The sequence below is a fragment of the Chiloscyllium punctatum genome, chromosome 8 (assembly GCF_047496795.1).
Source record: "Chiloscyllium punctatum isolate Juve2018m chromosome 8, sChiPun1.3, whole genome shotgun sequence".
Taxonomy (NCBI): Eukaryota; Metazoa; Chordata; class Chondrichthyes; order Orectolobiformes; family Hemiscylliidae; genus Chiloscyllium; species Chiloscyllium punctatum.
Window position 1 is genome coordinate 129,713,261 of NC_092746.1, and position 26,864 is coordinate 129,740,124.

At 51.5% G+C, this 26,864-nt stretch overlaps 1 protein-coding gene across 1 annotated transcript in view; it reads right to left on the reverse strand.

The window, feature by feature from the left end:
• The window catches only part of LOC140480300 (tonsoku-like protein), a 101,367-nt gene that overhangs the window by 34,064 nt on the left and 40,439 nt on the right, over positions 1 to 26,864 (reverse strand). Inside the window, exons 8-12 of the mRNA XM_072575004.1 lie at positions 25,828 to 25,980; positions 24,193 to 24,318; positions 15,327 to 15,729; positions 10,620 to 10,675; positions 5,602 to 5,661 (exon numbers count right to left, since the gene is read on the reverse strand). Coding sequence (XP_072431105.1) covers positions 5,602 to 5,661; positions 10,620 to 10,675; positions 15,327 to 15,729; positions 24,193 to 24,318; positions 25,828 to 25,980 — 798 coding nt within the window. The remainder of the gene's footprint in view (positions 1 to 5,601; positions 5,662 to 10,619; positions 10,676 to 15,326; positions 15,730 to 24,192; positions 24,319 to 25,827; positions 25,981 to 26,864) is intronic.

The window sequence follows — 26,864 nt, forward strand, 5'->3', positions numbered from 1 at the left end:
GTTTCTGCATTGCTCTCTCTCTGCGTCGCCCTCTCTCTCTCTCTCTCTCTCTCTCTGCACTGTTCTCCTCTCTCTCTGCGTTGCGCTCTCTCTCTCTCTCTCTCTCTCTCTCTGCACTGTTCTCCTCTCTCTCTGCGTCGCCCTCTCTCTCTCTCTCTCTCTCTCTCTGCACTGTTCTCCTCTCTCTCTGCGTTGCGCTCTCTCTCTCTCTCTCTCTCTGCACTGTTCTCCTCTCTCTCTGCGTTGCGCTCTCTCTCTCTCTCTCTCTCTCTCTCTGCACTGTTCTCCTCTCTCTCTGCGTTGCGCTCTCTCTCTCTCTCTCTCTCTGCACTGTTCTCCTCTCTCTCTGCGTTGCGCTCTCTCTCTCTCTCTCTCTCTCTCTCTGCACTGTTCTCCTCTCTCTCTGCGTTGCGCTCTCTCTCTCTCTCTCTCTCTGCACTGTTCTCCTCTCTCTCTGCGTTGCGCTCTCTCTCTCTCTCTCTCTCTCTCTGCACTGTTCTCCTCTCTCTCTGCGTTGCGCTCTCTCTCTCTCTCTCTCTCTCTCTCTGCACTGTTCTCCTCTCTCTCTGCGTTGCGCTCTCTCTCTCTCTCTCTCTCTCTGCACTGTTCTCCTCTCTCTCTGCGTTGCGCTCTCTCTCTCTCTCTCTCTCTCTGCACTGTTCTCCTCTCTCTCTGCGTTGCGCTCTCTCTCTCTCTCTCTCTCTCTCTCTGCACTGTTCTCCTCTCTCTCTGCGTTGCGCTCTCTCTCTCTCTCTCTCTCTCTCTCTGCACTGTTCTCCTCTCTCTCTGCGTTGCGCTCTCTCTCTCTCTCTCTCTCTCTCTCTGCACTGTTCTCCTCTCTCTCTGCGTTGCGCTCTCTCTCTCTCTCTCTCTCTCTGCACTGTTCTCCTCTCTCTCTGCGTTGCGCTCTCTCTCTCTCTCTCTCTCTGCACTGTTCTCCTCTCTCTCTGCGTTGCGCTCTCTCTCTCTCTCTCTCTCTCTCTCTGCACTGTTCTCCTCTCTCTCTGCGTTGCGCTCTCTCTCTCTCTCTCTCTCTCTCTCTGCACTGTTCTCCTCTCTCTCTGCGTTGCGCTCTCTCTCTCTCTCTCTCTCTCTCTCTGCACTGTTCTCCTCTCTCTCTGCGTTGCGCTCTCTCTCTCTCTCTCTCTCTGCACTGTTCTCCTCTCTCTCTGCGTTGCGCTCTCTCTCTCTCTCTCTCTCTCTCTGCACTGTTCTCCTCTCTCTCTGCGTTGCGCTCTCTCTCTCTCTCTCTCTCTGCACTGTTCTCCCTCTCTCTCCTGCGTTGCGCTCTCTCTCTCTCTCTCTCTCTCTCTCTGCACTGTTCTCCTCTCTCTCTGCGTTGCGCTCTCTCTCTCTCTCTCTCTCTGCACTGTTCTCCTCTCTCTCTGCGTTGCGCTCTCTCTCTCTCTCTCTCTCTCTCTCTGCACTGTTCTCCTCTCTCTCTGCGTTGCGCTCTCTCTCTCTCTCTCTCTCTGCACTGTTCTCCTCTCTCTCTGCGTTGCGCTCTCTCTCTCTCTCTCTCTCTCTCTCTGCACTGTTCTCCTCTCTCTCTGCGTTGCGCTCTCTCTCTCTCTCTCTCTCTCTGCACTGTTCTCCTCTCTCTCTGCGTTGCGCTCTCTCTCTCTCTCTCTCTCTCTCTGCACTGTTCTCCTCTCTCTCTGCGTTGCGCTCTCTCTCTCTCTCTCTCTCTCTCTCTGCACTGTTCTCCTCTCTCTCTGCGTTGCGCTCTCTCTCTCTCTCTCTCTCTGCACTGTTCTCCTCTCTCTCTGCGTTGCGCTCTCTCTCTCTCTCTCTCTCTCTCTCTGCACTGTTCTCCTCTCTCTCTGCGTTGCGCTCTCTCTCTCTCTCTCTCTCTCTCTGCACTGTTCTCCTCTCTCTCTGCGTTGCGCTCTCTCTCTCTCTCTCTCTCTCTCTCTGCACTGTTCTCCTCTCTCTCTGCGTTGCGCTCTCTCTCTCTCTCTCTCTCTCTGCACTGTTCTCCTCTCTCTCTGCGTTGCGCTCTCTCTCTCTCTCTCTCTCTCTCTCTGCACTGTTCTCCTCTCTCTCTGCGTTGCGCTCTCTCTCTCTCTCTCTCTCTGCACTGTTCTCCTCTCTCTCTGCGTTGCGCTCTCTCTCTCTCTCTCTCTCTCTCTCTGCACTGTTCTCCTCTCTCTCTGCGTTGCGCTCTCTCTCTCTCTCTCTCTCTCTCTCTGCACTGTTCTCCTCTCTCTCTGCGTTGCGCTCTCTCTCTCTCTCTCTCTCTCTCTCTGCACTGTTCTCCTCTCTCTCTGCGTTGCGCTCTCTCTCTCTCTCTCTCTCTGCACTGTTCTCCTCTCTCTCTGCGTTGCGCTCTCTCTCTCTCTCTCTCTCTCTCTCTGCACTGTTCTCCTCTCTCTCTGCGTTGCGCTCTCTCTCTCTCTCTCTCTCTCTCTCTGCACTGTTCTCCTCTCTCTCTGCGTTGCGCTCTCTCTCTCTCTCTCTCTCTCTCTCTGCACTGTTCTCCTCTCTCTCCTGCGTTGCGCTCTCTCTCTCTCTCTCTCTCTCTCTCTGCACTGTTCTCCTCTCTCTCTGCGTTGCGCTCTCTCTCTCTCTCTCTCTCTCTCTCTGCACTGTTCTCCTCTCTCTCTGCGTTGCGCTCTCTCTCTCTCTCTCTCTCTCTCTGCACTGTTCTCCTCTCTCTCTGCGTTGCGCTCTCTCTCTCTCTCTCTCTCTCTGCACTGTTCTCCTCTCTCTCTGCGTTGCGCTCTCTCTCTCTCTCTCTCTCTCTCTCTGCACTGTTCTCCTCTCTCTCTGCGTTGCGCTCTCTCTCTCTCTCTCTCTCTCTGCACTGTTGTCTCCTCTCTCTCTGCGTTGCGCTCTCTCTCTCTCTCTCTCTCTCTCTCTGCACTGTTCTCCTCTCTCTCTGCGTTGCGCTCTCTCTCTCTCTCTCTCTCTCTCTGCACTGTTCTCCTCTCTCTCTGCGTTGCGCTCTCTCTCTCTCTCTCTCTCTCTCTCTGCACTGTTCTCCTCTCTCTCTGCGTTGCGCTCTCTCTCTCTCTCTCTCTCTCTCTCTGCACTGTTCTCCTCTCTCTCTGCGTTGCGCTCTCTCTCTCTCTCTCTCTCTCTCTCTGCACTGTTCTCCTCTCTCTCTGCGTTGCGCTCTCTCTCTCTCTCTCTCTCTCTTCTGCACTGTTCTCCTCTCTCTCTGCGTTGCGCTCTCTCTCTCTCTCTCTCTCTCTCCTGCACTGTTCTCCTCTCTCTCTGCGTTGCGCTCTCTCTCTCTCTCTCTCTCTCTCTCTGCACTGTTCTCCTCTCTCTCTGCGTTGCGCTCTCTCTCTCTCTCTCTCTCTCTCTCTGCACTGTTCTCCTCTCTCTCTGCGTTGCGCTCTCTCTCTCTCTCTCTCTCTCTCTCTGCACTGTTCTCCTCTCTCTCTGCGTTGCGCTCTCTCTCTCTCTCTCTCTCTGCACTGTTCTCCTCTCTCTCTGCGTTGCGCTCTCTCTCTCTCTCTCTCTCTCTCTGCACTGTTCTCCTCTCTCTCTGCGTTGCGCTCTCTCTCTCTCTCTCTCTCTCTCTGCACTGTTCTCCTCTCTCTCTGCGTTGCGCTCTCTCTCTCTCTCTCTCTCTCTCTGCACTGTTCTCCTCTCTCTCTGCGTTGCGCTCTCTCTCTCTCTCTCTCTCTCTCTGCACTGTTCTCCTCTCTCTCTGCGTTGCGCTCTCTCTCTCTCTCTCTCTCTCTCTGCACTGTTCTCCTCTCTCTCTGCGTTGCGCTCCTCTCTCTCTCTCTCTCTCTCTGCACTGTTCTCCTCTCTCTCTGCGTTGCGCTCTCTCTCTCTCTCTCTCTCTCTCTCTGCACTGTTCTCCTCTCTCTTCTGCACTGTTCTCCTCTCTCTCTGCGTTGCGCTCTCTCTCTCTCTCTCTCTCTCTCTCTCTGCACTGTTCTCCTCTCTCTCTGCGTTGCGCTCTCTCTCTCTCTCTCTCTCTCTGCACTGTTCTCCTCTCTCTCTGCGTTGCGCTCTCTCTCTCTCTCTCTCTCTCTCTGCACTGTTCTCCTCTCTCTCTGCGTTGCGCTCTCTCTCTCTCTCTCTCTCTCTCTCTGCACTGTTTTCCTCTCTCTCTGCGTTGCGCTCTCTCTCTCTCTCTCTCTCTGCTGTCATTCACATCCATTCACAATGAAAAACCAGAACAGCAATGTGAGCACAGACACACATCCAAATCTCCCCAGACTCTCCCCGGATTCTCCCTGGAGTTCTGTCTCAAAAATTCATCAAAAATCTTTCCCTGGAGCACTTACCACACTTAAGGAGCAAATGGACATCAGGGAGGGTCCTATCGGGGGGGAGGGTCAGAGGATGGACATCGGGGGGGGGGTCAGAGGATGGACATCGGGGGGTTCAGAGGATGGACATCGGGGGGGGGTCAGAGGATGGACATCGTGGGGGGTCAGAGGATGGACATCGGGGGGGGTCAGAGGATGGAGATCGGGGGAGGGTCAGAGGATGGACATGGGGGGGGTCAGAGGATGGACATCAGGGGGGGGGCTCAGAGGATGGACATCAGGGGGGTCAGAGGATGGACATCGGGGGGGTGTCAGAGGATGGACATGGGGGGGGTCAGAGGATGGACATGGGGGGAGGGTCAGAGGATGGACATGGGGGGGTCAGAGGATGGACATCGGGGGGGGGTCAGAGGATGGACATCGGGGGGGGTCAGAGGATGGACATGGGGGGGGTCAGAGGATGGACACCGGGGGGGGTCAGAGGATGGACACCGGGGGGGGGGTCAGAGGATGGACATCGGGGGGGGGGTCAGAGGATGGACATCGGGGGGTCAGAGGATGGACATCGGGGGGGGTCAGAGGATGGACATCGGGGGGGGTCAGAGGATGGACATCGGGGGGGGGTCAGAGGATGGACATCGGGGGGGTCAGAGGATGGACATCGGGGAAGGACAAAGGATGGACATCGGGGGGGTCAGAGGATGGACATCGGGGGGGTCAGAGGCTGGACATCAGGGGGGTCAGAGGATGGACATCGGGGGGGGTCAGAGGATGGACATCGAGGGGAGGGTCAGAGGATGGACATCGGGGGGAGGGTCAGAGGATGGGACATCGGGGGGGGGGTCAGAGGATGGACATCGAGGGGAGGGTCAGAGGATGGAGATCGGGGGGGGTCAGAGGATGGAGATCGGGGGGGTCAGAGGATGGACATCGGGGGGGTCAGAGGATGGACATCGGGATGGGTTAAGAGGATGGACATCGGGGGGGTCAAGGATGGACATCAGGGAGGGTCAGAGGATGGACATTACTGGAGGGTTCAGACTGGGGAGTGCGGGGATGGGACATCCCACTCACCATCTGGACTCGGAAATATCTCGCCGTTCCTTCAGTGTCACTGGGTCAGAATCCCGGAATTCCCTCCCTCAGGACTTTGTGGGTCAACCCACAGCACATGGACTGCAGCGGTTCAAGAAGGCAGCTCACCCCCACCTTCTCAAGGGGGGCAACTAGGGACGGGCAATAAATGCTGGGCACAGCTCTGAGGGGTGGGTCAGATTGTGAATTTGTGTCCAGCGGGTGAATAGACACAGTCGCTATTCTGGTCGGATTCCCCTGAATCCTGCAGCTAGGCCGGGAAGACACCTACTTGGTTGGTTTTCACTGTGGCCTTGATGTGCTGGCCTTTCAGAGTCTGGGGGAGTCTCAGCTGCAGGGGATTAAAAGTAAAACTTTACTTAAACAGAGCCACTGTTCGAAAAATCACAAAACCTGACCTTGGCCTGCCTTCTTTCCAAAGACAAGGTCATTTCTGTGCTGAGAGAAGTGACTGAGGTGTCAGTGGGGGAGCACTCTGGGGCCAGCGACTATAATTCTATTAGTTTTAAAATAGTGATGGAAAAGGAGAGAGCAGATCGAAAAGTTAAAGTTCTACATTGGGGAAAGGGCCAATTTTGATGGTATGAGGCAAGAACTTTCAAAAGCTGATTGGAGGCAGATGTTCACAGGTAAAGGGACGGCTGGAAAATGGGAAGCTTTCAGAAATGAGATAACGAGAATCTAGAGTCCAGTTCCTGAAAGGTAAGGCTGGTAGGTGTAAGGAATGTTGGATGACTGGATAAATTGAAGCTCTGGTCAGGGAGGCATATGGCAGGCATAGACAACCGGGAACAAGGAATCCCTTAAGGAGGATAAGAGTAGTAGGCGTATACTCAAGAGGGAAATCAGGAGGGAATATGAGATAGCTTTGGCAAGTTAGGTTAAGGAGAATCCAAAGAAATTCCACAAATGCACTTAAGGGCAAAAGGGTAACTACGGAGAGAATAGGGCCCCTTTTGTCGGGGAACTGAGTACAAGCGTCAAGATGTCATGTTGCAGCTTTGTAAGACTTTGCTAGACCGCACTTGAGTGTTGTGTTCAATTCTGGTCACATCACAGGAAGGGTGTGGAGGCTTTGGAGAGCGTGCAGAAGGGGTTTCCCAGGATGCTGCATCGATTAGATGGTGTGAACTGTAAGGAGAGGCTAGAAAAATTAGGGTTGTTTTCTCTGGAGCAGGGGAGGCTGAGGGGAGACTTGCTAGAAGTCTATAAAATTATGAGATACATAGTTAGAGTTGACGGACAAAATCTTTTTTCCAGAGTTGAAATGTCAAAAACCAGGGGCATGCACTTGGAGAAGTTCAAAGGAGATGTGAGGGGCCAGTGTTATACACAGAGAGCAGTAGAGTGTGGAATACATTGCCAGGGATGGTGGTGGAGTCATGCGAGAGGGGGCTTCTAAGGGACTGTTAGGTAAGCACATGAATATGCAAGACAATAGACAATAGGTGCAGGAGTAGGCCATTCTGCCCTTCGGGCCTGCACCACCATTCATTATGATCATGGCTGATCATCCTCAATCAGTATCCTGTTCCTGCCTTATCTCCATAACCCTTGATTCCACAATCCTTGAGAGCTCTATCCAACTCTTTCTTAAATGAATCCAGAGACTGGGCCTCCACTGCCCTCTGGGGCAGAGCATTCCACACAGCCACCACTCTCTGGGTGAAGACGTTTCTCCTCATCTCTGTCCTAAATGGTCTACCCCGTATTTTTAAGCTGTGTCCTCTGGTTCGGGCACTCACCCATCAGCGGAAACATGTTTCCTGCCTCCAGAGTGTCCAATCCTTTAATAATCTTATATGTCTCAATCAGATCCCCTCTCAGTCTTCTAACTCAAGGGTATACAAGCCTAGTCACTCCAGTCTTTCAGCGTAAGTAGTCCCGCCATTCCAGGAATTGACCTCGTGAACCTGTGCTGCACTCCCTCAATAGCCAGAATGTCTTTCCTCAAATTTGGAGACCAGAACTGCACACAGTACTCCAGGTGTGGTCTCACCAGGGCCCTGTACAGCTGCAGAAGCACCTCTTTGCTTCTATACTCAATTCCTCTTGTTATGAAGGCCAGCATGCTATTAGCCTTCTTCACTACCTGCTGTAACTGCATGTTTACCTTCATTGACTGGTGTACAAGAACGTGGTAAAAACAATAACTGCAGATGCTGGAAAGCAAATACTGGATTAGTGGGGCTGGAAGAGCACAGCAGTTCAGGCAGCATCCAACGAGCAGCGAAATCAACGTTTCGGCAAAAGCCCTTCATCAGAATAAAGGCAGTGAGCCTGAAGCGTGGAGAGATAAGCTAGAGGAGGGTGGGGGTGGGGAGAGAGTAGCATAGAGTACAATGGGTGAGTGGGGGAGGGGATGAAGGTGATAGGTCAAGGAGGAGAGGGTGGAGTGGATAGGTGGAAAAGAAGATAGGCAGGTCGGACAAGTCCAGACAAGTCATGGGGACAGTTACTGAGCTGGAAGTTTAGAACTAGGGTGAGGTGGGGGAAGGGGAAATGAGGAAGCTGTTGAAGTCCACATTGATGCCCTGGGGTTGACGTGTTCAGAGGCGGGAAGATGAGGCGTTCTTCCTCCAGGCATCTGGTGATGAGGGAGCGGTGGTGAAGGAGGCCCAGGACCTCCATGTCCTCGGCAGAGTGGGAGGGGGAGTTGAAATGTTGGGCCATGGGGCGGTTTGGTTTGATTGGTGCGGGTGTCCCGGAGATGTTCCCTAAAGCGCTCTGCTAGGAGGCGCCCAGTCTCCCCAATGTAAAGGAGACCGCATCGGGAGCAACGGATACAATAAAATGATATTAGTGGATGTGCAGGTAAAACTTTGATGGATGTGGAAGACTCCTTTAGGGCCTTGGATAGAGGTGAGGGAGGAGGTGTGGGCGCAGGTTTTACAGTTCCTGCGGTGGCAGGGGAAAGTGCCAGGGTTGGAGGGTGGGTTGTTTGGGGGCGTGGACCTGACCAGGTAGTCACGGAAGGAATGGTCTTTGCGGAAGGCGGAAAGGGGTGGGGAGGGAAATATATCCCTGGTGGTGGGGTCTTTTTGGAGGTGGCGGAAATGTCGGCGGATGATTTGGTTTCTGCGAAGGTTTGTAGGGTGGAAGGTGAGCACCAGGGGCGTTCTGTCCTTGTTACGGTTGGAGGGGTGGGGTCTGAGGGCGGAGGTGTGGGATGTGGACGAGATGCGTTGGAGGGCAATCTCTCTGTACTGCTCCTTTACCTAACTTGACTCCATTTAGGTAGTAATCTGCCTTCCTGTTCTTGCCACCAAAGTGGATAACCAGACATTTATCCACATTAAACTGCATCTGCCATGCATCTGACCACTCACCTAACTTGTCCAGGTCACCCTGTAATCTCCTAACATCCTCCTCACATTTCACCCTGCCACCCAGTTTAGTGTCATCAGCAAATTTGCTAATGTTATTACTAACACCATCTTCTATATCATTAATATATATTGTAAAAAGCTGCGGTCCCAGTACTGATCCCTGCGGTACCCCACTGGTCACTGCCTGCCATTCCGAAATGGAGCCGTTTATCACTACTCTTTGTTTCCTATCAGCCAACCAACTTTCAATCCAAGTTAGTACTTTGCCCCCAATACCATACGCCCTAATTTTACTCACTAACCTCCTATGTGGGACTTTATCAAAAGCTTTCTGAAAGTCCAAGTACACTACATCTACTGGATCTCCTTCGTCCATCTTCAGAGTTACATCCTCAAAAAATTCCAGAAGATTAGTCAAGCATTATTTCCCCTTCATAAATCCATGCTGACTCTGTCCTATCCTGTTACTATTATCCAGATGTGCCGTAATTTCATCCTTTATAATAGACTCCAGCATCTTTCCCACCACTGAGGTCAGACTAACTGGTCTATAATTTCCTGCTTTCTCTCTCCCACCTTTCTTAAAAAGTGGTACAACATTAGCCACCCTCCAATCCACAGGAACTGATCCTGAATCTATCAAACTCTGGAAAATAATCACCAACGCATCCACGATTTCTCGAGCCACCTCCTTCAGTACCCTGGGATGTAGACCATCAGGCCCCGGGGACTTATCAACCTTCAGACCTAACAGTCTCTCCAACACCAAATATAAATTCCCATAAGTTCAGGTCCTTCAGCCACTGTTACCTCAAGGAGATTGCTTGTGTCTTCCCCAGTGAACACAGATCTGAAGTACCAATTCAATTCTTCTGCCATTTCTTTGTTCCCCGTAATATGTTCCCCTGTTTCTGTCTTCAAGGGCCCAATTTTAGTTTTAACCATTTTTTTGCCTTTCACATACCTAAAAAAGTTTTTACTATCCTTCTTTATATTTTTGGCCATTTTACCTTCGTACCTCATTTTTTGTCTGCGTATTTCCTTCTTAGTAATCCTCTATTGTTCTTTAAAAGCTTCCCCAGTCCTCTGTTTTTCCCCTTATCTTTTGCTATGTTATAACTTTTTCTCTTTGAACTTTATATGTTTCTTAACTTCCCTCGTCAGCCACAGCCACCCATGCCTCCTCCTGGGATTTTTCTTCCTTTTTGGAATGAACTGTCATCCCTGCTAAGGTATTGCACCATTGAACTTTGGCCAGCTCCTCCCTCATAGCTGTGACAGGCCTGCTCCTGTGTTGTACTGTTTAATGTTCAAAGGTCAACATGATACTAAATGAGTATTTTGCATCAGTGTTTACTGTGGAGAACGACATGGAAGAGAGAGAATTTGGTGAAACAAATACTGATATCGTGAAAAATGTCCGTATTACAGAGGAGGAAGTGCTGGATGTCTTAAAATGCATAAAGGTGGTTAAATCCCTGGGATGAGATCAGGGTGTACCCTAGAACTCTGTGGGAGCTAGAGAAGTGATTGCTGGGCCTCTTGCTGAGATATTTGTATCATCGATAGTCACAGGTGAGGTGCCAGAAGACTAGAGGTTGGCAAACGTGGTGCCACTGTTTAAGAAGGGTGGTAAGGACAAGCCAGGGAACTATAGACCAGTGAGTCTGACCTCGGTGGTGGGCAAGTTGTTGGAGGTTATTGCCTCCCTCAGGGCATTGTGGGTCTACCTACAGCACATGGACTGCAGCGCTTCAAGAAGGCAGCTCACCCTCACCTTCTCAAGGGGGGCAACTAGGAATGGACAATAATAAATTCAGGGCCCCAGCGATGCCCAAGTCCTGAGGCTCGATCCTGGCAATGGAGGTTTTCTTAAATTGGTTGTAGGGTGTGGGTTGGGCAGTATTTCTAATCCACATGGAGTTTGTGACAGTTACACGAAGGAGACTCTCTTACTCACCTCTTCCACTCGTTTTCGGGTCTGTCTGCGTTTTGATAAACTGCATTTCACTTTCTCTGAAAGACAGATCACCAACAGACCATCAGAAAACCAGCCAACGGTCCCAATGTCTCACACATAAAATAACTTCACACGACAATACCCAGTTTGGAAATGTGTGACATCGCTGCAGTTTCTCGGTCATTCTCTCGCTCTGCCCCACTGGCGCGCTCCCTCTCTCACTCTCTGGGGGGAATGGGGGGAGAATATGCCTGGAGTTGGAGGAAGTGGGTCAGGTCCTTCAGTGTGCATCAGTGTTCACAACGGAGGAAGACGTTTTGGATGTAGGTTTGCTCGCTGTGCTGAAAGTAACGAAACGTCTGGAAATGAATCTTCCAGCTCAGCGAGCAAACCTCCATCCAGAACCTCAACCTGAGCTACAAATCTTCTTAAAACTCACTAGGAGGAAGACATGGTGAGTCTTGGGAGGGGGACGTTGACATTCTGGAGGATGTCATTATAAACAAAGGAAGGTGGTGTTGGGTATTTTGAAAAGCATTAAAGGTAGAAGCGTCCCCAGGACATGGTGGGATCTCTCCCAGAATGTTGACAGAGGCTGGTGAGGAAATTGCTGGGGCCTTAGAAGAAATCTTGGTATTGGTCTCAGGAGAGGTGCCAGAGGATTGGAGAATAGCCAGCGCTGTTCCTCTGTTTGAGAAGAACAACTACTGGGGTAGTCCAGGAGATCGCAGGCTGGTGAGCTTTATGTCAGTAGGACAGAAATTACTGGAGAAGATTCTCAGAGACAGAATTTGCTCACATTTGGAACTTCACAGATTGAGGAGCATTAGACAACATGACTTTGTGCAGGGAAGGTGTCTCTCCCAAATCTGAGGGAGGTTTTTCAGGAAGTGACAAAACTGATTGATGAGGGAACGGTGATGGATGTACCTACTAGAGAAGGTACAAACCTTGACCTACTCTTGGGAAATAAGGCAGGGCAGGTGACTGAGGTGTCAGTGGGGGAGCACTTTGGGGCCAGCGACCATCATTCTATTGGATTTAAAATAATGATGGAAAAGGATAGACCAGATCTAAAAGTTGAAGTTCTAAATTGGAGAAAGGCCAATTTTGACGGTATTAGGCAAGAACTTTCAAAAGCTGATTGGAGGCAGATGTTCGCAGGTAAAGGGACGGCTGGAAAATGGGAAGCCTTCAGAAATGAGATAACGAGAATCCAGAGAAAGTATATTCCTGTCAGGGTGAAAGGGAAGGCTGGTAGGTCCAGGGAATGCTGGATGACTAAAGAAATTGAGGGTTTAGTTAAGAAAAAGAAGGAAGCATATGTCAGGTATACGAATAGGAAGGTTTGGAGGGATATGGGCCGGGTGCTGGGAGGTGGGACTAGACTGGGTTGGGATATCTGGGTCGGCATAGACAGGTTGGACCGAAGGGTCTGTTTCCGTGCTGTACATCTCTATGACGAAGCCCTTCATCAGGAATCAAGTGGGTAAGGTGGTCAAGATGGAGAATGGCCTTATCTTCATTAGTCAGGGCACTGAGTATAAACATTGGCAAGTCAATGTTGCAGCTGTATCAGACTTTATAGAATCATAGAATCGCTACAATGTGGAGGCAGGCCATTCCATCCATTGAGTCCATCCCGGCCCTCTGCAGAGCATCCATATTTGGAATACTGTGTAGAGCTCTGGTCACCACACTACCAGAAGGATGTGGAGGCTTTGGAGAGGGTGCAGGAACAGTTTACCAGGATGTTGTTTGGTTTGGAGGGATGAGCTATGAGGGGAGATCGACAAATTCTGTTCGGTTTCACTTGAATGTTGGGGGTTGAAGGCGACTTGATAGAAGATTACAAAATTGTGGAAGTCGTGGATAGAACACTCCAGCCTGGTGCTGTGTGTCCAGCCCAGTCCAACACCAACTCCACCACATCACAGAATGGATAGCCAGAGTCTTCTTCCAAGGTCGAGGTGTCAATGACTAGGGGACAAGGTAAAGTGGCACAGTGGTTAGCACTGCTGCCTCACAGCGCCAGAGACCCGGGTTCAGTTCCCGCCTCAGGCGACTGTCTGTGTGGAGTTTGCACATTCTCCCCGTGTCTGCGTGGGTTTCCTCCGGGTGCTCCGGTTTCCTCCCACAGTCCAAAGATGTGCAGGTCAGGGTGGATTGGCCATACTAAATTGCCCCTAGTGTTAGGTGACGGGGTAAGTGTCTGGGTGGATTGCTCTTCGGAGGGTCAGTGTGGGCTTGTTAGGCTGAGGGGCCTGTTCCCACTCCTGTAAGTGATCTAAAACGGGATAAGTTTAAAGGAGATGGGAGAGGCAGGTTGTTTTACACAGAGGGCTGTGAGGGCCTGGAATGTGTTCCCGGAGAAGGTGGTGATGGTTGGTATGATAGGTATAGGGAATGCTGGATGACTAAAGAAGACAGAGACATGAATAGCCAGGGAATACAGGGATACGGACCACATAAAGGCAAAGGGGTTCTCCTTTCGGAAGGTATCTTGTGTTGTCACAGGCTTGATGGGTTGAAAGGCCTATTCCTGTACTGGACTGTCTCACTCTCTCTCTCTCTGTCTGTCTCGCTCTCTCTCTCTCTGTCTCGCGCTCTCTCTCTCTCTCTGTCTCTGTCTCGCTCTCTCTCTGTCTCACTCTCTCTCTCTCTGTCTGTCTCGCTCTCTCTCTCTGTCTCACTCTCTCTCTCTCTGTCTGGCTCGCTCTCTCTCTGTCTGTCTCGCTCTCTCTCTCTCTCTGTCTCTGTCTCGCTCTCTCTCTCTCTCTGTCTCTCTCTCTCTCTGTCTCACTCTCTCTCTCTCTGTCTGGCTCGCTCTCTCTCTGTCTGTCTCACTCTCTCTCTCTCTGTCTGGCTCGCTCTCTCTCTCTCTGTCTGGCTCGCTCTCTCTCTCTCTCTGTCTCACTCTCTCTCTCTCTCTGTCTGGCTCTCTCTCTCTCTCTGTCTGTCTCACTCTCTCTCTCTCTCTGTCTGGCTCGCTCTCTCTCTCTCTGTCTGGCTCGCTCTCTCTCTCTCTCTGTCTGTCTCACTCTCTCTCTCTCTGTCTGGCTCGCTCTCTCTCTCTCTCTGTCTGTCTCACTCTCTCTCTCTCTGTCTGGCTCCCCCTCTCCCTTGCAGTCACACTCTCTCGCTTGCTCTCTAGCTCTTGCTCACTGTCACTCTCTCTCTCTCTCTCACACACACTGTCACACTCTCTCTCTGACACGCTTTCACTGTCACTCTCTCTGACTCATTCTATCTCATTGTCACTCTCTCTCACTGTCACTATCTCTGTCCTACTCTCTCACTACCTCTCTCTCTCTCGCTCGCTATCTCACTCTGTCTCTCTCACTGTCCCTCTCTTTCTCACTGTCACACACTCACTCTCTCTCACTCTCTCACTGCCTCACTCTCCCTCTCACTATCACTCTCACTCTCTCTCTCACCGTCACTGTCTCACTCTCTCTCTCTGTCTCACTCCCTCTCTCACCGTCACTGTCTCACTCTCTCTCTCTCACTCTCTCACTGCCTCACTCTCCCTCTCACTATCACTCTCTCTCTCACTGTCACTGTCACTCTCTCTCTCACCGTCACTGTCACTCTCTCTCTCTCACTGTCTCACTCTCTCTCTCTCACTGTCTCACTCTCTCTCTCTCGCCGTCACCGTCACTCTCTCTCTCTCTCACCGTCACTCTCTCTCTCTCTCTCTCTCACTGTCTTACTCTCTCTCTCACTCTCTCTCTCACCGTCACTGTCTCACTCTCTCTCTCACCGTCACTGTCACTCGCTCTCTCACTGTCTCACTCTCTCTCTCACCGTCACTGTCACTCTCTCTCTGTTTCTCACTGTTACTCTCTCATTCTCTCTGTCACCGTCTCTCTCTCTCACCGTCACTGTCACTCTCTCTCTCTCACTGTCTCACTCTCTCTCTCACCGTCTCTCTCTCTCTCTCACTGTCTCACTCTCTCTCACCGTCACTGTCTCACTCTCTCTCTCTCACTGTCTCACTCTCTCTCTCTCGCCGTCACCGTCACTCTCTCTCTCTCACCGTCACTCTCTCTCTCTCTCTCTCACTGTCTCACTCTCTCTCTCTCGCCGTCACCGTCACTCTCTCTCTCTCACCGTCACTCTCTCTCTCGCTCTCTCACTGTCTTACTCTCTTTCTCTCACCGTCACTGTCACTCTCTCTCTCTCTCTCACTGTCTCACTCTCTCTCTCTGTTTCACTCTCTCTCTCTCACTGTCTCACTCTCTCTCTCTCTCTCACTGTCTCACTCTCTCTCTCTCTCTCACTGTCTCACTCTCTCTCTCTCTCACTGTCTCACTCTCTCTCTCTCACTGTCACTCTCTCTCTCTCACTGTCTCACTCTCTCTCTCACTCTCTCTCTCTCACTGTCTCACTCTCTCTCTCTCTCTCACTCTCTCTCTCTCTCACCGTCTCTCTCTCTCTCTCTCTCTCTCTCACTCTCTCTCTCTCTCTCACTCTCTCTCTCTCACTCTCTCACTCTCTCTCTCTCTCTCACTCTCTCTCTCTCACTGTCTCACTCTCTCTCTCTCTCTCACTCTCTCTCTCTCTCACCGTCTCTCTCTCTCTCTCTCACTCTCTCACTCTCTCTCTCTCTCTCACTCTCTCTCTCTCTCTCACCGTCTCTCTCTCTCTCTCTCTCTCACTCTCTCTCTCCTAACCACACTCTGATCCCGGGTTTCCTGCACCTACTGGTTTTCTGGAGTTCTGGATCACTGGGTCCTGGGAGTTCTGGATCACTGGGTCCTGGGAGTTCTGGATCACTGGGTCCTGGGAGTTCTCGATCACTGGGTCCTGGGAGTTCTCGATCACTGGGTCCTGGGAGTTCTGGATCACTGGGTCCTGGGAGTTCTGGATCACTGGGTCCTGGGAGTTCTCGATCACTGGGTCCTGGGAGTTCTCGATCACTGGGTCCTGGGAGTTCTGGATCACTGGGTCCTGGGAGTTCTGGATCACTGGGTCCTGGGAGTTCTGGATCCTCAGTCTCTGGTGTCTCCTGGCTGCTGCTGTCACTTGCTGTTCCATCATTCCTGTCCTGTTCCGAGGAGCTGCAGGTTTCCCCATGGCTTCGAGCCTGTTCCTTCAGCACCTTCCTCTGCAGAATGAAGATCAGGTCAACGAGCAACTCCTCCTGAGCACCCCGGCATTCCCAGGGAGGCACCCTCACTCCCCCTCACACTCACTCCCCCTCACACTCACTCCCCCTCACACTCACTCCCCCTCACACTCACTCCCCCTCACCCTCACTCCCCTCACACTCACTCCCCCTCACCCTCACTCCCCCTCACACTCACTCCCCCTCACACTCACTCCCCCTCACACCCTCACTCCCCCTCACCCTCACTCCCCCTCACACTCACTCCCCCTCACACTCACTCCCCCTCACCCTCACTCCCCCTCACACTCACTCCCCCTCACACCCTCACTCCCCCTCACACTCACTCCCCCTCACACTCACTCCCCCTCACACCCTCACTCCCCCTCACACTCACTCCCCCTCACACTCACTCCCCCTCACACCCTCACTCCCCCTCACACTCACTCCCCCTCACACCCTCACTCCCCCTCACCCTCACTCCCCCTCACACTCACTCCCCCTCACACCCTCACTCCCCCTCACACTCACTCCCCCTCACACCCTCCACACCCTCACTCCCTCCACACCCTCACTCCCCCTCACACCCTCACTCCCCCTCACACCCTCACTCCCTCCACACCCTCACTCCCCCTCACACCCTCACTCCCCCTCACACCCTCACTCCCCCTCACACCCTCACTCCCCCTCACACTCACTCCCCCTCACACTCACTCCCCCTCACACCCTCACTCCCCCCTCACACTCACTCCCCCTCACACTCACTCCCCCTCACACCCTCACTCCCCCTCACACTCACTCCCCCTCACACCCTCCACACCCTCACTCCCTCCACACCCTCACTCCCCCTCACACTCACTCCCCCTCACACCCTCACTCCCCCTCACACTCACTCCCCCTCACACCCTCACTCCCTCCACACCCTCACTCCCTCCACACCCTCACTCCCCCTCACACCCTCACTCCCCCTCACACCCTCACTCCCCCTCACACCCTCACTCCCCCTCACCCTCACTCCCCCTCACACTCACTCCCCCTCACACCCTCACTCCCTCCACACCCTCACTCCCTCCACACCCTCACTCCCCCTCACACCCTCACTCCACCTCACACCCTCACTCCCTCCACACCCTCACTCCCTCCACACCCTCACTCCCCCTCACACCCTCACTCCACCTCACACCCTCACTCCCTCCACACCCTCACTCCCCCCACACCCTCACTCCCTCCACACCCTCACTCCCTCCACACCCTCACTCCCCCTCACACCCTCACTCCCCCTCACACTCACTCCCCCTCACACCCTCACTCCCTCCACACCCTCACTCCCTCCACACCCTCACTCCCTCCACACCCTCACTCCCCCTCACACCCTCACTCCCTCCACACCCTCACTCCACCTCACACCCTCACTCCCCCCACACCCTCACTCCCTCCACACCCTCACTCCCCCTCACACCCTCACTCCACCTCACACCCTCACTCCCCCCACACCCTCACTCCCTCCACACCCTCACTCCCCCTCACACCCTCACGGAGTTTCGTAAAATTATAATAATTACTGCAAAACACCAATAGCCAGCAGGAGATAGAGGAACAGATGTATAAGCAGGCCAGGGGAAGATGGAAAAACAGCAGATTTGTGTAGCGGGTGATTTTCTTAATTCATTCACAGGATAAGGATGTCACTGGCTAGGCCAGTATTTATTGACCCATCCCTAATTACCCAGAGGGCAGTTAAGAGTCACACTCATTGCTGTGGGTCTGGAGTCACGTGTAGGCCAGACCAGGTGAGGATGGCAGATTCCATCCCTAAAGGACATTAGTGACCCAGATGGGATTTTCCCAACAATCAGCAATGGATTCGTGGTTATCATCACATCCTTAATTCCAGATTTTTATTGAATTCAAGTTCCACCATCTGCTGTGGTAGGATTCAAACCCAGGTCCCCAGTATTGAGTACAGGAGTTGGGAGGTCATGTTGCGGCTGTACAGGACATTGGTTAGGCCACTGTTGGAATATTGCGTGCAATTTTGGTCTCCTTCCCATTGGAAAGATGTTGTGAAACTTGAAAGGGTTCAAGTCCCCAGGACATTCCCTGTATCTCTGGGTTAACAATCCAGCGATAACACCATTAGGCCATCACCCACCCCATCCCCCCAACTTTAACATCCCCGATGTTGACTTGGACTGTTCCTGTCAGGGGCTTAGATGGGGCAACATTTGTTGGGTTCATCTGAAGGGAGGTTCCTGAAACAGTATATAGATGGTCCAATGGGGAAGGGGCCTGCGCTAGACCTTCTATTGGGGAACAAGCCTGGTCAGGTGATGGAAGTTTCAATGGGGGGGGAGTATTTCAGGATCAGTGATTATAATTCTGTGCATTTTAAGACAGTCGTGGTCCTCAGTGACAGTGCTAAACTGGGGGAAGGCTAATTACAACAGTATTAGTCAGGAACTGGAGAAATTTAGATTTGGGAGTGGCTGTTTGAAGGTAAATCCACATAAAGTGATAGAGTCATAGAGATGTACAGCATGGAAACAGACCCTTCGGTCCAACCCGTCCACGCCGACCAGATATCCCAACTCAATCTAGTCCCACCTGCCAGCACCCGGCCCATATCCCTCCAAACCCTTCCTATTCATATACCCATCCAAATGCCTTTTAAATGTTGCAATTGTACCAGCCTCCACCACATCCTCTGGCAGCTCATTCCATACACACCCCACCCTCTGCATGAAAACGTTGCCCCTTAGGTCTCTTTTATATCTTTCCCCTCTCACCCTAAACCTATGACCTCTAGTTCTGGATTCTCTGACCACAGGGAAAAGACTTTGTCTATTTACCCTATCCATGCCCCTCATAACTTTGTAAACCTCTATAAGGTCACCCCTCAGCCTCCGACGCTCCAGGGAAAACAGCCCCAGTCTGTTCAGCCTCTCCCTGTAGCTCAAATCCTCCAACCCTGGCAACATCCTTGTAAATCTTTTCTGAACCCTTTCAAGTTTCACAACATCTTTCCAATATGAAGGAGACCAGAATTGCACACAATATTCCAACAGTGGCCTAACCAATGTCCTGTACAGCCGTAACATGACCTCCCAACTCCTGTACTCAATACTCTGACCAATAAAGGAAAGCATACCAAACACCTTCTTCACTATCCTATCGACCTGTGACTCCACTTTCAAGGAGCTATGAACCTTCACTCCAAGGTCTCTTTGTTCAGCAACACTCCCTGGGACCTTACTATTAAGTGTATGGGTCCTGCTAAGATTTGCTTTCCCAAAATGCAGCACCTCGCATTTATTGTCAGTGTCGGTTGCTGAGAGTTCAGGAAAGGCATGCTCTGTGAGGGTGCAAGATGGAATGATACGAGAAGCTACAAGGTTACTTGAAAAGAGAAAGGTTGACAAAACTGAAGTCAGACAATAAAGGAAGCAGGAACACATTTAAACAAGGAATTAGGAGGATGAAATGTCCTTGGCTAATAGGATGAAGAAGAATCCTCTGGCATTTTCTCCATTTACAGTGAATGACAGGAGCCCCTGGAAGCATTGACACACAGAGGGATCCCGAGATGTCAGTACATAGCCCTTTGAAAGGTGCAACACCGTGTGGATAAGGTGGTCACCAAGGCATTCAGCACGCTCCCCTTCATCAGGCAAGGCAGGGACTATAAACATTGGCAAGTCATGTGACAGCTTTCCTTAGGCTACACGTGGAGTTCTGGTCCCCACACTATAGGAAGGATGTGGAGACCATGGAGAGGATGGAGAAGAGGTTTACCAGGATGCTGCCTGGACTCGAGGGGATGAGCTGCAAGGAGAGGTTGGACAAACTTGGATTGTTTTTACTGGAGCGTCGGAGGCTGAAGGACGAGCCAATAGAAGGATATAAAATTATGAGAGGCATCAGGTTGTAGGTTTGCTCGCTGAGCTGGGAGGTTTGTTCTCAGACGTCCTGTCACCGTGAGCCTGTGGTAAACCGCTGGTGTTTTCCACTCTCTGGTTGGGTCTTGGTCTGTTCCGGTGGGGGATATCATTTCTAGTTGGTTTTCTCAGAGGTTGGTAATGGGGTCCAAATCGATGGAGTTCCGGTCTGAATGCCACGCCTCTAGAAATTCCCGTGTGTGCCTTTGTATAGCCTCTCCTCGGATGGATGTTTGTCCCAGTTCTTTGTCTGTGTGTAAGGATACCGGTGAGACTGGGTCATGTCTTTTGGTGACTAGTTGGTGCTCATGTGTGCTGGTGGCTAGTTTCCTGTCTGTCTGTCTAATGGAGTGTTAGTTACAGTCCTTGCAGGGTAATTTGCATGTGCCATTCATTCAGTTGGTTGTTGGTATAGGGTCCTTGAGGTTCATCAGGAGCTGTTTCAGTGTGTTGGTAGGTTTGTGAGCGATCATGATACCAAAGGGTCAGAATAATCTGGTCATCATCTCCAAGGTGTCTTTGATGTAGTGGCAGGGTGGCGAGAGTCTCTGGGTGTGTTGTGTCTGTGTATTTGGGTCTGTTGTGTGCCAGTCGGTGGACTGTGCTGACTAGGTACCCGTTGTTCCTGAATATGTTGTACACGTGGTTTTTCTTGGCTTCTTGTAGTTCCTGGGTGCCAGAGGAAGTGGTGGCGGCTGGTACAGTTGCAACAGCTGGATGGGTATATGAATAGGAAGGGTTTGGAGGGATATGGGCCGGGTGCTGGCAGGTGGGACTAGATTGTGTTGGGATAGCTGGTCGCCATGGATGGGTTGGACCGAAGGGTCTGTTTCCGTGCTGTACATCTCTATGAGTCTATGCTGCATTGTGTTGTGGCTCATTTAAAGAATGTCCTGATGCAGCTCTGTTTGTGGACGTTGGGATAATTGCTCCTGTAGTTGAGTATCTGGTCTGTGTGTGTGTGTGTGTGTGTGTGTGTGTGGGGCTCTCCTGTAGACACTGGTCTGCAGCTCTCCATTGACGTTTTGTTCTACTGAGACGTCTCAGAAGGGGGGAGTCTGGTGTTGTTCTTTTCCTCTTCGGTGAACGTTATACCAGTCAGGATGTTGTTGATGTGTTTGTGAGAGGCATGGACTGGGTGGATAAACAGGACCTTTGTCCCAGGGTGGAAATGTTCGAGGGGCCATTGGTTTAAGGTCAGAGGGGGAAAGTTTAAAGGAGATGTACTTAGGGGATGGTAGCAGCAGATACAATAGCAATGTTTAGGAGGCATTTAGACAGACACATTTAGACAGGTAGGGAACAGAGGGGTACATGGACCATGTGCAGGCATTAGGGAGCAGTTTGGAATGGCACTAGACATGGTGCATGAAAAGCCCTGTTCTTGGGCTGTACTGTTCAATCTGCTTTCTTTTAAGACCCTGGGACAAAGCACAGCAGTACCTGGTACTCCCCAACAACGTACCCAAATCTCTGCCCTCTGTGATTCTCCTGAGTTCCTGTCCTTCCATTTGCTGATCTATCGCTGCTCAGTGATGTTACTGTATCCTGTACAGTGAAGCCTTGTGTTAAATACCTGCCCAATTTGCCTGCCCTTTCCTTCTGTTCATTCCTCGCCAGTCTCCCTCTCCATGGGACTAACACTCACTTAGATTAGATGAGATTAGATTCCCTACAGTGTGGAAACAGGCCCTTCGGCCCAACAAGTCCACACTGACCCTCCTTGTTAACTCTGTTGAGAGAAACTTACTGTCTGTTCCTGGGTAGCTTTCTCTCATCCTCGAACCTTTTGGCTATTCATTGCATTTTTTTAAAACGGTCTGTCAAATATTCCAACCTGCTGCCTATTTTTGTACAACGATATATTTTTTGAGTATTCCTGAATAATTGGCACACATTTTAGATTAGATTCCCTACAGCGTGGAAAGTGGCCCTTCGGCCCAGCAAGTCCACACTGCCCCTCCAAAGAGTAACCCACCCAGACCCATTCCCCCACCCTATTTTTACCCCTGACTTGGTAATTTAGCATGGTCAATCCATCTGGCCTGCACATCTTTGGATCGTGGGAGGAAACCCACGCAGACACGGGGAGAATGTGCAAACTCCACACAGACAGTCGTCTGAGGTGGGAATCGAACCCGGGTCCCTGGCGCTGAGGCAGCAGTACTAACCACTGAGCCACCTTGCCACTTGCTTAAGCTTCTCTCCTACCAATGATCAGGACCATTTGCAAGAATACCAATTCGCCATGGAAAACCATTATATGTATTTGTCAGCAATACTATTCAAGATCTTGCCTGATCTTAGAGTAGAATAGAAGGCCAGCACAACATGAAGGGCCGAAGGGCCTGTACTGTTCCATGTTCTTTGAAATGATTATCTCTATGCCTTTTCTTGAAGGGTGATGGTACCTTCAAGCTCCCAAGTTAACCACAGATGATGGGTCCATGTTATGGAAGCTTCTTAGTGTCCCATCACTACTTTTAAAATTCACAAAGATGCTAACCACACAACTCCGGGACGGCTGGGACATGACCCCCAGTATCCTGGCTCAGAGGTAGAGACCTGGAGAAGGGCTCATGCCCGAAACGTCGATTCTCCTGCTCCTTGGATGCTGCCTGACCTGCTGCGCTTTTCCAGCAACACACTCTCAACTCTGATCTCCAGCATCTGCAGTCCTCACTGTCTCCTGTTGGGGGGTGGGGGGGGGGGGTATTGTCCAGCACTAGGGACCAGGTGGAGAATGTGTACATTTGCACAGACCTTTTCTCATAAAATTAGTGAAGGTAGTTACAACAGTGTCACCATGGCAACACTCTCAGTCAATCCCGATGAGTGCCGAATATTCCAATTGAATAAAGTGGAGGTAAAGCACCAAAGCAAGTACATGCCAGAGATTATTACACAAAGTCGGTTTTACTTTTTATTATTTGTTCATGGGATGAGGGTGTCACTGGTTCGGCCAGTATTTACTACCCGTCCCTAATTACCCAGAGGGCAGTTAAGAGTCACCCACATTGCAGTGGGTCTGGAGTCACGTGTAGGCCAGACCAGGTAAGGATGGCAGTTTCCATCCCCTAAGGGACTTTAGTGACCCAGATGGGATTTTCCCAACAATTGGTAATCGATTCTCCTGCTCCTTGGATGCTGCCTGACCTGCTGCGCTTTTCCAGCAACACATTTTCAGCTCTGATCTCCAGCGTCTGCAGTCCTCACTTTCTCCTAGTGGATTCATGGTCATCATTAGACCCGTAATTCCAGATTTTTACTGAATCCATGGTGGGATTCAAAGCCAGGAACCCAGAACATTTACCCGAGTTTCTCGATTCCTAGCTCAGTGACAGTACCACCAAGTCTCTCCTCTGGTCTGTGGGGATCTGGAATCTGCTGATGGAAATGGGCAGTGGAATTAGGGTCAATATGAAAGTTGAAAAGGGAATTGGATAGGAAGTTTGAGTAAATCCCAGGATTGTTGGGGAGTCCATGAATTGGGTTTTAAAGATCTGTTGAAGAGTTGGGAAATGGACAGTGAGCCAACTTGTGTGTGAGACTAAGGGATACCCCAACACTGACACGCAGCTGAACGGATGGTCCTTGTGGTGCAGTGGTAATGTCCCCATCTCTGAGCCAAAGAACCCCAGGTTCAACTCCCACCTGCTCCAGACATCCCTGGCCATGCTGGTTAGGGAATAGAGAACAGAGCTGGTGGGTGGTGGGTGATAATTATTCCAGACTGTGTCACTGGTGGCAGGAAATCAGCCCCGGCCCACCCCCTCAGTGTCTCTGGTACAGTGACATGTGTCAGACACACACACATTTATTGCCCAGCCCATATTACCCAGGGGGCAGTTGAGAGTCAGCCGTATTCCTGTGGGTCTGGAGTCACATGTAGACCACAGCATTGTACCCCAAAATGACCCCTCACCCCTAAGGGTCGGCCAGGGGTCACTGTAACCCTCGCCCCTCAGGGTGGGTCTGGGATAACTGTGACCCCTGCCCCTCAGGGTGGGTCAGAGATCACTGTAACTCCCGCCTCTCAGGGTGAGTCAGAGGTCACTGTAACCCACGGCCCTCAGGGTGCGTCAAAGGTCACTGTAACCCACACCCTTCAGGGTGGGTCAGAGGTCACTGTAACTCACACCCTTCAGGGTGGGTCAGAGGTCACTGCAACCCCCACCCCTCAGGGTGGGTCAGGGGTCACTATAACCCACACCATTTAGCGTGGGTCTGGGTCACTGTAACCCACGCCCCTCACGGTGGGTCAGGGGTCACTGTAACTCACACCCCTCAGGGCGGATCGGGGTCACTGTAACCCACACCCCTCAGGGTGGGTCAGAGGTCACTGTAACCCCCACCCCTCAGGGTGGGTCAGAGGTCACTGTAACCCACACCCCTCAGGGTGGGTCAGAGGTCACTGTAACCCACACCCCTCAGGGTGGGTCAGGGGTCACTGTAACCCACACCCCTCAGGGTGGGTCAGAGGTCACTGTAACCCACACCCCTCAGGGTGGGTCAGAGGTCACTGTACCTGGAGTCTGGGATCGTTGCTCTCCTTAGCGAGTTGTAGTGCATTCTGATAGCAGCGGTCGACCTCAATGCTCCCAGTGCCATCCATTTCCTTGGCCGCTGCCAGGTGGAGCCATGTCTTGCACTTCTGCAGAGAAATGGAGTGATTTGTCAGCAACTCCTGAATTGGTGTAGCTGCCCTCCCTGTCCGCAGACACTGCGCCATCTGATTGGTGGAGGTGGAGGCGGTGATGATAGATGGAGGGCCCTCAGAGTTTGTGCCCCTGTGATACAGGCTGTGCCATATCCCAGTGTAGACAGGAAATGGCCATTCAGCCCCTCCTGTCTCCTGTGCTGTTTGGCGACACAATGGCTGACCTGATTATCTGTAGAACCCTTACAATGTGGTGAGAGGCCATTCGGGTCTTCATCAACCCCCCAAAGAGCATCTCACCCACAACACCGCCCCCCCCCCCAACCTATCCCTGTAACCCCCCACATTTACACCCCCCTCCCTGCCCATCACTCCCTCAGTCACTAATCTGTCGAAGTCAGCCTGAATAGATGTGATGCGAAGGTAGGGTTGGTGGTCAGAATCTCTTTCCCAGAGTTGAAATGTCTAATGCTAAGGCAGCGTGCATTTGAGGCGAGAGGGGGAAAGTTCAAAGGGGATGTGAGGGGCAGGTTTTTTACAAAGAGAGTTGTAAGAGTGTGGTGCACACTTCCTGGGGCGTTGGTGGAGGCAGGTACAACAGGGCTGTTTAAGGGAGGTTTAGCTAAGCTCATGAATATGCAAAGGATGAAGGGATATGGAGTAAGGGCAGGCAGAAGGGATCAGTTCAATTTGGTATCATGTTCAGCACAGCATCATGGGCCGAAGGGCCTGTTCCTGTGCTGTACCGTTCCATGCTCCCTGATCTCTGGGGCACACCACTAGTTACTGGTTGCTGTCCTCTGGTATCCCAACTCTCAGTTTTCTATTAGACAGCCAATCTTCTCTCCGTTCTCTGCCCCCAACACCATGGGTTCTGGATGCTATAAATCAGAAACAAAAATAGGAATTGCTGGAAAAACCCAGCAGGTCTGGCAGCATCTGTGGAGAGAAGTCAGAGTCCTGCGTTTCCGGCAATTTCTATTTCTGACTATGGGCTCTACTGTTATTAAGAGCCCAATGCATGATACCTTATTAAACACCTTGTGAAAATCTACATATATCACATTCACTGTATTTATCTTTATTTATCAAAGAACGCTAATAAATTTGTCAGTCGGACTTCTCCCTCTCCATGAAGCCATGAATCTGACTCTGCCTGATCGTATTATATATTTCAAAATGGCTGTTATATCCTTGAAATAGACTCAAACACTTTCCCGATGACAGATGAGGAGCTGTCTGGCCTGTAATGTCCCCTAACTGGCCTCATGTCACCCTCCCTTCATAAGTAAAGATGTTACACTGGCAGATAGATTTTCAGTATTGCTTGCTCGTTTTGAAAGGCTGGGGGGGAGGGGGGAGGGGGGGGGGGGGGGGGGCTGGGGGTGGGGGGGAGGGGGGAGGTGTAAGTGCCGTCAGTGAAGAGAGGGGGGTGTGTGTTGATGAGTTAGCAGTGAGTCCCAAAGCAGACAGTCCACGAATCGGCGAAGTCCGTTCACCTACCTCTCGAGGGCGGTCCTCCTGGAAGGTCAGTTCTGTTTCATAGTGACTGATGGCCTGTTTATAATCCTTCAGGTCAAAGTAGGTACTGCCTAAGGAGAAGTAAATCATTGCCCGTTCCTCATCAGGCAGTTTCAGGGTGTCTGCACACGCCAGCTACAATCGGGAGATAGACAGGAGTTCAGAATGAGAATACTCAGTTACAAAAACAGGAGGCACAGAGTTATAGACATCTACAGCACAGAAACAGGGGCTTCAGCCCATTGGCTCCGTGCTGGTCAAAACCAGCCACCTAACCATTCTAATCCCATTCTCTGGCATTTAGCCAAGTGTTTTGATTAGATTCCCTACAGTGTGGAAACAGGCCCTTCGGCCCAACAAGTCCACACCGACCCTCCGAAGAGCAACCCACCCAGAGCCATTCCCCTACATTTACCCCTTCACCTAACACTGTGGGCAATTTCCCATGGCCAACTCACCTAACCTAATCTTTGGAGTGTGGGAGGAAACCAGAGCACCCGGAGGAAACCCACGCAGACACGGGGAGAATGTGCAAACTCCACACAGAGAGTCGCCTGAGGTGGGAACTGAACCCAGGTCTCTGGTGCTGTGAGGCAGCAGTGCTAACCACTGTGCCACCGTGCTGTCCCCTATTTCTACGCCTACGTCTGTCTTCAGTGTAAAGAGGTTTTCGGCCTCTCCCACCCTCCCAGGCACTGAGATCTAGATTCCTTGCAGCCTTTCCTTCATCACATTGCCCGTGAACTATGGAGAAGAAAGAACACAAAGCATGGGAAAGGTTAAAGCATGAAGCCCACTGGGAATCTGTGTTCTGTGGGAGGCAGGATGGGATAACCACGGTGGAACATTCTTACACCAATTAGCAGAGTAAGGTTAAGGCTGAAAGGTCACTATGGCGAGATGAGATAACACAAATAAAAAAGCAAGTTTCTCTGTTAAGACAGGATTGGGACCGTAAATATTTGGGACATGACATTAAAATATCTCATTAATAGTTAGTAGAGTCAGCTTGAGACAGG